At 21.0% G+C, this 13,969-nt stretch overlaps 2 protein-coding genes across 2 annotated transcripts in view; both read left to right on the top strand.

Moving 5' to 3' along the window:
- The window catches only part of LOC145841053 (exostosin-1-like), a 31,868-nt gene extending 31,136 nt beyond the window's left edge, over window positions 1-732 (top strand). The window contains exon 17 of the mRNA XM_082948418.1: window positions 15-732. Coding sequence (XP_082804544.1) covers window positions 15-147 — 133 coding nt within the window. The 3' untranslated portion in view covers window positions 148-732. The remainder of the gene's footprint in view (window positions 1-14) is intronic.
- Window positions 733-1,829: 1,097 nt separating this feature from the next.
- The window catches only part of LOC145840879 (exostosin-1-like), a 60,165-nt gene continuing 48,025 nt past the window's right edge, over window positions 1,830-13,969 (top strand). Inside the window, exons 1-4 of the mRNA XM_082948226.1 lie at window positions 1,830-1,897; window positions 2,113-2,199; window positions 11,181-11,300; window positions 13,147-13,279. Coding sequence (XP_082804352.1) covers window positions 2,164-2,199; window positions 11,181-11,300; window positions 13,147-13,279 — 289 coding nt within the window. The 5' untranslated portion in view covers window positions 1,830-1,897; window positions 2,113-2,163. The remainder of the gene's footprint in view (window positions 1,898-2,112; window positions 2,200-11,180; window positions 11,301-13,146; window positions 13,280-13,969) is intronic.

The following is a 13,969-nucleotide window of genomic DNA, read 5'->3' on the forward strand; positions in this document are numbered from 1 at the left end:
AATTTATTTAACAGTTTCACACAACTATTCGGCTACATGCCACTCATAAGATCAGCAACAAGAATGGATCCGACACTGTATAAGGACGATGTCGCCAGGTTCAGAAAACAGTTTCCCAAAATAGAAACTTGTATGCCCACCAAGTAAGACAAATATCGAAAAATTGAGAGGACTGTATTTGGGAAATAGTATGCAAGATAATATGATAACTGGATTGGCTGTTCAAATGTTTTTGAAATGGTTGGACTTGTATAATAGAAGGAATACTGTTTGTGATTATAATAAATTGAAAGACTTTTCAAATTTGATCGTTAAGGAGGACTTTGTAAAGTTAATGAGTTTTTATACTTATGATTTACATTTCTAGGCATTTATTTACAAATGAGGTTTTAATAAAAAAGTTTAGATCCATTTTTTAATTTAGATATATTTATCAATCCTTGTAAAACACACAAAACGTTTAAACTTATAATTTTTTGCTACTTTAAATAAGAATCAGTATTTTCTTGATTTAACAATTCTAACATTTTGGGTTGTTTTCTAATTACTTCAAAAAAAAAACACCAAATTGAAAAGTAATTTCTACCAAAAATTTATCATAAGTAACTTTTAAATCAACTTTAAACCTTTTATTAAGCACAAACTTTAAAAAAATACCTATTTTTTAAGTTATTTTTTTTTTAAATATATTTTTATATCTTAATTAACACAAATAATTTTTTGTTTTTCTAATTAAACTTAAAAAAAATATAAATATACTAGTGAATTTTGAAAATTAATAGTTTACTGTTACTTTACAGTAAATTTTCAAGTTTTATTGAGATGCCATGAAAAAAAACCCTATTTTTAATTAAAATTTTCATATAAAATAATAAAAAAAATGTTGAAGTATTACCAGAATAAGTTTCCTTTTTAGACCTCATGTAGTATAATTTTTAGTTTAAGTTTTCTATATTTTTACTTATTACAATAAAAAAAAAACTAAGTTAATTTAACGTGCAATTGTATAAAACAAACAGTTGAAGTTTTTATTACCCTTTTTATCAGTATTTTCTATATAGTTTTATAATACAAGTATGATTTGTTTTACCTCTTTTTAACAAATAAATGAATAATTTCAGCCTTTTTATAAATAGTTTGTAGTTTTAACCAAAAAAAAAAACTTTAATTGGCCTTAAAAATTGTTTTTTAATAGAAAAATATAAGTTTTGAAGCCTAACTTTTTTTTTACTAAAGCTTAAATAATTTTTTATATTTTTATGAAGTTTTCGCAACAGTTTGTAATAGCCTTTTTATTTTAGTTATAAACTTTTTTTGTAACTTTTATTTTACAAATATGCACTGTTAAATTTGTAAAGCAAATTTTATATTCTAAGATTCTAAAAATATATTTTTCATTGATAAAAAATAAAGGTTTGTTACCTTTCTTTGATTATAAAACAAAGTTCAATATTTATTAATTTGTTAACTAAAATTTATTATTTAAACGGTACGTTCATATCTTTGTTAATACGTTTTATTTTTATTTAAATAAAAATATCTGTCCTGTTAACATTATCAAGTGTTAAGTTTTATTTTTGTGTTTTTTATTTTATTACCTCTTTTTGTTATTTTTCCTTAAAATCTGAAAAAAGAGTTATATTGTTTATTTTAAAAGCAAATAAAGTTTTTAACAGTATAAAGATTTGTTATTTATTTTTCATAAAATTGATCATAACTTCTATTTGGTGCTTTTTACTTTTACATCAAAATTAAAAGTTTTGAAAAGTATAACATTCTTTTATCTTTTTAAAGAAGTTTTAATATAAAAACAAAGTAGTCGGTTATTTCTGGATATTAAAACAGATGACAATTTCGTCCAAATAAAGAGATTATGAAAAACTACATAATTTTTCAGGTGAGTTATTTTGTTTATCTTAATGTTACAATTTAGTTTAAGTGTAATAAAAACAAAAGTTATTCTTTTTATTTTAATTTAAGATAACTAGTTATAATGTTTTCAAAAATGTTTAGTAGTTGTATCGTTGTCTTTCTACATATGTTGAATTTAATTGTGTTTCATGAAATTACAGAAACTAGAATTTTATAAAAAAAATAATGTTTATTTATTAGAGGTTATGTAGAACATTATGAAGGCGTTGGATTTCAGTGAAGTTGTAAAATATGGACATTATATTTGGCAACTCAATTGTTTTGAAGGTAATGTTGTTACAATAAAAACTAGTAACTATTTTATTAAGTTGTAAATAGTTTTACTTGAAGTTGTACTTACAAAGTAATATTTTTTTAGTGGATATTTTAAGTTTACTTGGACTAATGTAGTTTTAAATTTGTATTGATATTATAATCTAATGATATACAGTGTAAACTTTATTTTATAATGATGTTGTATAAAATAATTTACATTTATTAATTATTGTTATCAAATTGATTTTCAATCTGGAACTTAATCAGTTTGATTATTTTTGTGCAGATTATTTTCAAAGTCAGAACAAAAAAAACAGTTGTTATTCAAAAATAATAAATTTTCAAGGGAACTAGTTTCTCATTATGTCCTGTAAAGGGATGTAATAAAATGTAATTATTAATTTGTTTTTGAAACACAGAAGCATAGTTTTAAAGTATAATTTTTGTAACTAAAATTAAACTTAGTCAATTAAAAGTAATTCTTTTTTAAATAGTTTTTGAAGTTTCAGTTGAAATAAGATCAAATGATTATTTTGCTGACATTTGTTAAAGATTTATTATTAATTTAACTTTACAGAAGTGCTATAATTAAAGTTGTCACATATAGATGTACTTAAATAGAAAGTAAACTTCAGTTTGAATATAGTTTAAAAAGGATTATATAATTACATGTTCTTATATACTCTTATATATCAAGAATTGTAAAAGATTTATCTGTATGTAGCATATTTACTTCACCTATTTTAATTTTATACTTAAAGTAGTTTAATTTAAAAAAAAAACATTTAAAATTAAAACTGAACAAAAACTAGTAGTTAATATTATACTATGTTAATGCTTGGCAATTATATTACAAACCTCAACATTTTCATAATAAGTTTTACAAATTATAAGTGCAAAAATATCATTTACAAAATGTTTTCATAGTTACAGCTAACTGTGTATAAATCAAAACAGTTGTCAATTTCTAATATTATAATTCTTGTAACAGATTATTGTGAAATTTTCAATACAAAACGTCTAAACATTTTGACGTTTAAGATAAATATAATTCTATATTGACACCTGTGATAAAAAATTTAAACATTTGTTCTCTTTTATTTGTATGGATTTTTAAAGAAATTTTAAAGCTTTTTTTGATTTTTTTTTAAATTTAAGCTAAAACAATAGTATGTTATTTTGTAATTTATTACAATTTGTTTATGCTTTAAATTAGTAAATGTACTTTAAAATACATTTAAAGTTTTAAGTCTTGTTAATAAGTACAATATATATATACTGTTTTATATAATAACTCGCAATTTACAGTATTTAATTCATTTATAACTTTTATCAAGGATTATAATTTAGTACAGTATAAGTAAACAAAAAATTATAAAAACAAAACTCCTTAAACAAGTTTAAACTGTTTTAAAGTTTGGAAATTGTTTTATGCATATATGTAATTTTATCATTGAACAAATACATATTTTACTTTAATGACCTTAAAAAACATTATTTAATTAAACTGACCTTTAAGCTTCAATAATTGTTTTGAAATTTTATAATTGAATTTATATGGTTTTATCTATGTGTTTGTTAAAAAAATAGATGAAAAGTAATAGTATTGCCAAATGTTACAAATATTAAAACTTTCGATTATTTAAAGCAGCAATTAATAAATTGTGTTTTTATGATTAAACGTGTTGTAAAAATGTTTTGTATTTTGGCAGTATTTCAAGTGAAAAAATAATTAAATCTGTTTTATTTGAATTTTCTAACATTGGTAAATTAATTAGTCTGTAACTGAACATTTGAGCTTAGATGTTTAGTGCAAAAATAACTTTCTTATATTTTTATTAATAATATAAGTAGCTGAAACTTATATCAGTAAATAATGTTAAACATAAACTCATACCGTAGTGTTACTTTTAATTAAAACAAATGTTTGTTTAAAAAACGTGATTTAAAATAAAAGTAAATGTTTATTTAAATTTCAGCAAATTAAATAAATTGTTACTGTTTACTTAGTGATAGCTCACTTAAGTAGCAACTTTTACTAAAAATCATAGTTTAAAAATAAAACAAGTAAAAATTATAGTTTAAAAAAATTTGTCATTGATACATAGTTGTATTTATTTAAAAAAATATTTTTAAAAATATTAAGAAACTTAAAAATAATTTGTACTTAACAATTGAAGTTTGAACTTTTTAAGTTGACAGTAAAACATAACAAAAAACGGATTAAAAAAAATTATTTTTTGATAAAGATTGACATATGTTCATATATATTAAATCGAGTAATTTTTATAAAGTGTTGAAATGCGTTTTTAAATTTTTTATATGTAATGATTTCACACCTAGGTATTTAAAATAAGTTTAAAGGGATTTACTAAAAATAGATCGATTAAAATAAATTTACATTTACTCAACACATATTTGATGATATAAACTGAGATATACTTTGTGTAGGTGTTAATATTTCTATTTATTTATACAAATCTATTTTAAAACCTACCCTACACAGTTTTATGTAATTTAAAATGATAAATTTAAACTTTGTCTATCTTAAACACTTTCTTTAAATTCCAGTTGTCATGAATTTACAATAAAATTTTTTATTTATAATTTTTACTATTTTTAAAAATATTTTACTATATACATAAGCTGGTTTAAATTAAAATAGTTTTGTTTTGTACCTGAAATTTTTTTGAATCAATCTTTTTTACTAGTATTGTAATGATTTTTATATATTTCCTGAAAACACATCACATTCAAATTGTTAATTATTTTATGAAAAACTTATTGCTAGTTGGAACAATTCGTTCACTTAGTATAAAACTAATTTTAGTTTGAAGATTTCATTGTTCATTTGAAAACAGTTTAAAGATTGTTAACATAAAAGCTATTGTATCTACTAGCAGAATTTCTAGTAGCTTTTCATTTTATTAAAATAAATTCTCAGAATATTTTCATTAGAACTGTTTGACCTCTTCAATTGAAGCATAATAATTTGTGATATTAATACTTTTGACAAGTATTTAGACATATTTGCATAAATACTAATTAGATATTGACATGCGTTTTATTAAAGATTTATGGAAGTGTTAAGCATTTTTGATTAAAACTAATATTTTGCAAAATCATGCAATAGATATCTTAATATTGAGTATAAATAATACAAAATAAATAATAAATAATATAAAAACTCAAGAAGCTGTTATAAAGGTCCAAACATAAAAAAAACACGTTTAAGTATTAATTTTTACGCCTTAAGTAAATAATTGTCTGTAGCATAAAGTTTAATCTTGACAAAGTTCAAATAGTTGATTGTGAAATTACAAAGTTTTTTCACTTACATACAAACAATTCAATTAGACATTAAAAATAATATTTAATTGTATCCATTACTTGGAAACTATCATTAAGTGTTTGTTCTTGATAAACAGAAAAGTCTGTTTCATATAAAATCATCAAATATTAAGGATAAAAATTGTATGCTTCAGAGTTTATAAAAACAATATTTATTTTTGAAGTCATAAATTTGTTATTATAGATAAATAAATGTCGTTTGAAAATACCCTATAAATATTAAAAACCTGTTTTTAGTTTATGTATAAGAATATAGTGTAACATTATAAATTATAAATTGTTATGTTTGTAATTCAAGGTAAACAGTAAGATTAAGTTGTTTTCTTTATAAAAATTGATAAAAAAACAATTGATTTCTTTTCTGGTTGAAATAAAAAGTCAAAAATACATTGTTATTATAAGATAAAGACAATTAAACATCCAAAAAAATATTTGTTAAAATATAAATTAAATAAAACAAAATCCTCTGATATTTTAAAAAACAATTATTTTATTAAGATATTCTTATTTGTTTGAGTAATTACTGGTTAGTTTTATAAGTATTTATAGTTAAACGAATGTCTGCAAATGATTAACAAAATTATCTGGAAATAAAATCTTAATAAAATTACATTAGATTTGATTTAACATTAAACTAAGATTAATTAAAGCTTATTTAAATACTATATGTTTTGATTTAAATACTCCAAAGACTAAGTGTATCCATTTATTTATAAATTGATATTTATAAAAACAACTTACAAAAACTTTTAGTATTTTTTTTATACAATTAATGACGATTAATGCCTTTGTAAATATACTTGTATATAAATAAATTTTGAAAAGTTATTTTAAAGTAATTTTAAAGTTTGTTTATAATATGTACAGTTTACTCATTTAATGTATGTTTTAAAAACATAGTTAAAATAATATTGTTTAAAAAAATGATTTGTTAGTTCTAGAAGATTCGTACTGAATTACATTAAAAATATGCTTATATAACTTTAATTCAAGCTGTGTTTTCAATATATATATTTTATCATTTAAAAGATAAATAAAAAACACCTGTATTATTCTGATTAAAAGTTTTTTCTTGTTTTTATCCAGTAATTCGGATATTTATATACTTAATCTTTTTATATGCAACCTTGAAATTTGATATTGATGATTCATTTTGATAGTTGTTAACGTGTCTTAACTTTTAAAACTTTTAAAAATTTGTGTAAATAATTCAGAAAATTGAAAGTTTATTTTGTATGATTATCAATTATGACTCATTATAAACTCAACTTTCTGAAATTTTGATAAGTCTCTAAATTTTTGTTAGTTAACGCAGCAATTTTTTTTTATGTTTGGTAAAATTTTTAATATACGCATAAGCTAAAAAGTTTAATTTTAACAGAAAATCATTTAAAAAAGTAAAGTTTTTTGCTGATAAATTTGTTTTTTATTTTCCATATATCGCAAAGATGAAATATTACATTTTTCTCAAGCTTGAAAGTTGTCAAGCATTTTTATTACTTGTTTTTAATTAAAAAACTTTACCTAGTTTAATGGAAATGTTAAATGGTAAAATTTTACGAAGTTGCCTTAAAAACAAAATCTCTTTTCTCCAAAGCTGTGTTGTATTTTTTAAAATACAAAGACTTACTATTTGTATATATACCATAGTTTAATACGTTACTAAATAAAATATTTCTTTCAAACAGCTATTGCCTAGTTTTTTATTACACAATGTATTACTTCAAAAGATTTTAACTTCAAAGATACTAATTACATCCTGAGTATATTAAAAGATCATATCTTTCAAATTACTGTAAGGTAATTAGATCAAACTATTATGTACTTTTAAATAGATCATTTCTAATGATTTTTTGTCTAATAAATTTAACTAATATATGAATTGAAATAAAATTAATCAAAGTTTGTTAAAACCAACATAAACTAATTTACCTTGAAGTTATTGACTGTTATTTTTTATTGTTAGAATATTATCAGTATCGACATTTATTGATTGTATAGTTTCTAGAATTTTTTTATAAGTTTAAGCTGTTTATTTTGTTTAAAATGTTTAATAAAGTGAAATGTATAATTTTTGTATGGTTTAAAGAAGTAAGCTTATGAAAGTCTTAAAAGTTTATTAATTATAAAGTATTTCAAAATTATCTAAATCTATTGTTTACATTATATTAAACAGTTACTACTTAAGAAGTGTTTTAAACTTTTTGTTTTATATGCACTAATTATTCATTGTAATATATTTATTGTGTATTTTTGTACTTTCTTTTTTTTTTAATAATTTTAAATTCTACATTGACTTATTTATAAAGTATGTACACTCAAACCTTTGTAGATATAAAGTCATGAATTTTACTGTTGTAATTAGTGTCAAGATAATGTATAAAATTACCTGTAAAAATGAAAGATAATATCAAATATAAATTTAATTATCAACTTAAATATGTTTTGTGTGAAATTAAAGCACGGGTGGTCTTTTTAAAAATGTTGTTTGAGAAAACTTTCTTTAATTTTACAATTGACTTTATAAAACAAAAGTTTTTCTATTAAAATAAAAATTAAAACCTATTGCAGTAAATTTAAGTTATATTACTCAACTATTAAAATGTTACAAAAAAATATTCAACTAACAAAATAATTATTGTTGTGTTTGTAAACAGTTTTTATTTACATAATATAATTAACTTGCCAGTTCATAGAAATACCGTTAACATGTTTTAATAATTTATTAACTGAAGATAAAGTTTTTGAAATTCTTCAAATGTTATGTGCATAGTGAAAACAGTAAATAATATTTTGAGTTTTTAGAGTCATACATTTTGTTATGCATCAGAAATTTTTGTTAAACAAATTGTATAAAAAGAAAAATAAAGTAATATAATAAAAAAGCAGCCATATTTAAAAGCAGCAATTTAATATTAAACCAGTTTGTTCCAAGATTGATTAAAATAAATATTTCTAACGTTAGTTTGATAAAAAATAGTTTAAACTTGTATATTTTTGAATACATAGTTATAAAAAATTTTTAAACATAAACACCCAGATAAATTGTGTTTAAAAACATATACAAATCATACTAAACAAAATATATAATAAGTTGTTGAAGTAAAATAGCTGGCTCAACTATCTTAAACGTAACTGAACTAAACTCAAGCCTTTATCAATTAAAAATATTATATGCTAAAAATTTAAAAAATGCTTTTACTCAAATGAATAAAAGAACTTATTGTATCAATTAAAGTATAAAACTCTTATCTTATCATGAGTAACTTATGTCAAGCATCGTTAAAGAAATGTAATTCTTGTTACAAGAGTTATCAACGAATTTCATTGTGACCAATTTTTGCAAACATGACTTTTTGGAAAGCTTAATTTTAAGGGAAACAATTTGTAATTAGTAAATTTTACTATGATTATCATTGGTTTTAATAAAAATTGATAAGTTTTATTTGTTTTATCTGGCTATCCAACAAGATTCAACCATGAGTTATTTTTAAAGGATATTTTCTGTGTTTTAATTAAATTAAAGCTTAAGAACAATATAGTTTAAGTCTATAAATTTGTGTAAAATAAATATGTTAACATAAAATTAATCGTTTGAACATAAATATACTGTGCAAATTTAAAATAAACTGGTTTTAATTTTTTTACAACTTTAACAAAAAGTATATATAGAGTACTACAGTAAAAAATATTTTACAAATTTTTTATAACCTGCAAAAATATGCAATAAACAACAAAAAATTGATAGGGATATCAAAAAAATGTTTAAACAAAACTATACTGTTGTTATAGCAACCAACTTTTTGTCATCAGAAAATTTTCACGGTTGAATGCACTTTTAGTTTGTGAGAAAATACATTCTACTGATAACTTGAATGTTATGTTTTATACTTGCATTCTGATAAGTGCTTTTGTGCGTTTGTTTATAAAAACTTTTTGTCTCCTTAAAGTCATTTTTGACTGAAGTTTAAGTACCCTCGGTTTTTAATTCAAACTTGAAAATTTTAAGTACTTTCTCAAGTTTTTTGTGTTTTTGTTTTGTGAACTTGTAATTTGACAACTTAATTGATTTGTCCTTCTGTTTTAAATTAATGAAAATCTCGGCCTTGATTAATCATAAATTTCTTTACATATTTGTAAGATAGATACCTGGTATTAAAAAAACTTTGCTTTCTTATATATAAGTTAATTCTTGTTATTAGAAGTTTAAACTTTTAGAATTTGTAAATATTTATATGAAAAAATATTTTTAGAGGCTCTAAATATTTGTTTACCAACAAAAAATTTACAAAAATATATTTTACGCCTGTAAATTATTAATTTGCTGTTTGGAGCATTTCTGTAAAGTTTTATTACGATAGTTTTCAAAATACCATAAGCTAGTAGAATTCGTAATATTATTCAATTTTAATTTAGAATTTCAACTAAACTATTCATTTATTCCAGTCTAATTTCTATTTTTTATTTTTATTTTTTCATAAATTTATATTCAAAAAGCAACTCTAACTTCATTTTATTTAAAGTACTTAGCCTTAAAAAAAGAGAACCACAAAAACACCAGCTATTGAGTAGATTTATTTATGAAACAGTTTTATCACGTTTATAATAAATTTAGTTTTCAATATTAAAAGCTCATTTATCACTAAAAACGTATATTTTTTATTGATTTAAATTATCAGCATTTATGTAACTAATAAAAAAACTTAAATCGTAATAACATCACAACTTTTAAGTTTGTTATTTAAAGCCTTTTGACCTTTTTTTTGACTTTTGTACACATAAATGTTAAATTTGAATTGTTTTTTGTATTGCACTCAATAAATCTAGCATAAGTTGTGTAATACTTATTTTCTATCTAGCAAAGTACTTATAAAACTTAACATGATAATTTACACCAATTGACCCAAAATTTTAGTTTAACTAAGTGAATAATTACCTAATAATTGCTAAATAATTGCTTTGAAATGTCTACAACTACCTTGTGATTTATTGAAAACAAAATAAAGTCATGTTAAAAATTTGTGTCATAAACTATTTTTAGATGTAAAACATCTGTTTTCGGTTGATAATAAGTACAACTTTTAAAAACATGGTTTTAATTAATGTCTGTAAAATATTTTTGTTTTGTAGATTTTAATAAGGTATGTCTAAAATTCTAGGTTAAAGTAATTTTACTAGCATTATCATAATAACAGAAAAACAAAATAATCCAGTTTAAAACAAGTTTTTATGTAAATATGTTGTGCTTTAATCAGTTTTTGTCTCAAAAGTTCATAATAAGTTAAAATGTCGTAATTTATGTTTTTATATAAACTTTCCAATATAAAAAAATATAGCTAAGATACTGTCAAATTATGTTTTTAAAAGTATTGTTTGAATATAAAGATAAGTTTGTTTTCAAATCAATTTAATGGAATTATGTTGTTATGAGTGTAAACTAGTTGATTGACTTGAATTAAATTCTAGTTTTTTAGAAAACATTGTGAAATAAAACCAACTTTAGAAATTTTAAAGGTTATGTTAATTTAAGATATTATAGCTACATACTAAAAAAGTTTAAAGTTTTAAGTTTTTTGGTTTACTAATAGTGAATTTGTCACTTTAAGCAAATTTAATGTAAAAACATATTAATATTATTAAAGGTACCTTCAATGCTAAGAAGCATAGATGATGAAAAAATAATGGCAATGAGGCAACAAAGTCAATTTTTATGGAATAATTATTTCAAAAGTACTGACGTCATCATCAAAACTACTTTTCAGGTATAATATTTTGTTTAGACTTGATTAAAACATTTTAACAGTAAGTAATTTTACTAACTATATTTAGTAGTCAAAAGTTCATAAAAAGATTAAATGATATGCTGTGTATAATTTACAATAGTTACGAAAAATATTTAAGCTTTGTTTTATAATATCAAGCTAAACATTATTTTCTTTGAAAGATGGGTCAAATTGTGTAAAATATTATTTTAAAACTCTCAAAAATAATTGTGCACTGTTTAGAAACAATTAAATATATTCTATTGCCAAAAAGAAAAAACAAACTCATTAGAAGGTATCAACATATTTACATATTTTTTTTAATTTCTTTGCAGTATTGTCAACAGTATTGATTAAAAAAAACACTTTAGGTCTAAATAAAAGTCTAAAAAGTTTATAAGTAAAGCTTGGTATTAATAAAAAAGTATTTATGAAATATTTAATAATAAAGCACGTTCAAATATGATTAAAAATATTTCTACAAACAATTTTTTAATGACAAAACTAACTTGAAAACTATTAAAAAGTATGGTTTTTCAAACGGTACATCATTATTATTGGACCATTGTTTTCTTGAGTTGTACATTTAGACTTTTTATTAGTAGAGATATGATGGTATTAAAGAAATTTACACAATTTACAAAAATAGCGTGTAAGTAATTATTTAAAGATGAAACTATTTAATTAGCATTTAACAAGCATGAAATTATTTTTGAACAGCAAAAAATTTTCTAATTTATTGTAAAAATTATTTCTATTTTGCGTTCCACGTAAAAAATATTCGGAGATTGTTTATGTTTTCTTTGAACGATTAGACATAAATGTCATAATTTATTATTGTATCGAAATTCTTTAAGTTACCATTTTTAAAATCATATATTTTGATTCTAACTTTTTATAAAATACTACAAATAATAAAGTTTCTTTGTTTGAAAAAAAGTGGTAGAATTTTTAGCTGCATATTCAAATATATTTATTTTAACTTCAAATGTCAATTATCAAAACTATTAAGCTTTTTATGCACGATAAAAAGTAATTTTTATTTGTTATTGCTGTCAAATGGTTTTATTGTTGGTTTAACGACTTCAAAAGTTAAGTTTTCGAGCACGACTTAAGTTTTAAATCGATTTAAAACAAGATGAAAGTTTGATGTTGTGTAAACTTCTACTTTTAAGATAAATGTTGCAGTTTTATCTGTAATGTTTATTTATAAATTTTTGATAAATTTACCTACGTTGATAAATTTGATAAACACCATTTCACACTTAAAAGTAATAGCGATAAGATTTGATACTTTTGCTACAGAGGTTTTAATAAAAATGTTAGTTCACTTTTAAAAAGTTTTTGAAAGTGTATAAATATTTAGACATAATGTTATTTATTTAAAGTAAAGTAAAACAAATAAGCTATTAATAGTTAAAAAAAAGTTTAATAATCAAAGTAGTTACTTGAAATATATTAAAAAATTTTTATATAACAATAATTAATTTTAGTGAAAAAAATAACAACTTTAAATCAGTTCTATATGGACAAGTATCTGATTTTATAAAACTTTTTTAAAATTAATCAAATTTAAACTAATTATGTAGCTTTAAAATAAATTATATCAATAAAACAGAAATGCAATTATTTTTATTTGAGTAAAAACTTCTAAAACTTCTAAATGCACTTAAAAACTTATCAAAACTGACAAAAGTATATTTCCAAACAAGTTACAATATTGTCAAAATTAATACTCCTGCTAATAATAATAAATTAGTACTTAAAGTAAATTGAGTAGTTTTCAAGATTTTTCTAAAGTAACTAGTATTATTATAAAATATTTTATATTTATACATTTTTTTAGATAATTCACGATAGAGTATACAATCACAAAGAAAGGAATTGGTTTTTCTGGAACAATAGCCCTGGTGGATTGTTTTATTTACCTGAATTTTCAACATCAATTGCTGAATATCCTAGCTACCAGCTTCAGTTAGGTTTGTAATAAAATAAGCTATCATATTAATTAATGCTTCCAGTAATACATCTGTATATTTAAAATTGTAAAAAGCACAACTGTAACATTATAATAGTAAAACAGTAATTATACTTATAAATGACAATTTTTTATTTTGTGTTTTTTGTTTGGACAAGTTTCAGTAATAAATAAAATTATAATTTAGTATGGTTTGCAATATTATATTAAAAAAAACATTTTCATCTTACTAGATAAAAGGATTAACCTTTAGCGTAGGTTAGTAGGTTTAATTTTTATAAGTATATGTGTATAGGTGTGTTCAATTTATTTAATAAGAGTGTTCTTAGCTGTATTGTTAATTTTCAATTTTATTTTTATTCAAGTTATGTGAAAAATTTCTCAACCTATACCACAATAAGAAAATTTGAAAAGTTTGTTTTTGTTTTCCTAACTTCGAATAACAAGTTCATGACCAACTAATTGAGTTTTGAAAACAAGAATTTAATTGATTTGTTGTTAAAAACAATATTAATAAAAAAAAGTTGTAAACATTTAGTTCAAATTGTTCTGTGGTTTCGATTGACGTAATTAGATTTATTACTTTCGTGATTTTGTTTGTGGAGATTAATATACTTTTGGTATTGAAAGTTTTTGCTAATGTGTGTGAACTATACTTGTATGTTAAAAAAAAACTTAGTTGTAATTTGTA

The sequence above is a fragment of the Thalia democratica genome, chromosome 7, assembly GCF_965202585.1.
Source record: "Thalia democratica chromosome 7, ktThaDemo2.hap1.1, whole genome shotgun sequence".
Lineage (NCBI taxonomy): Eukaryota > Metazoa > Chordata > Thaliacea > Salpida > Salpidae > Thalia > Thalia democratica.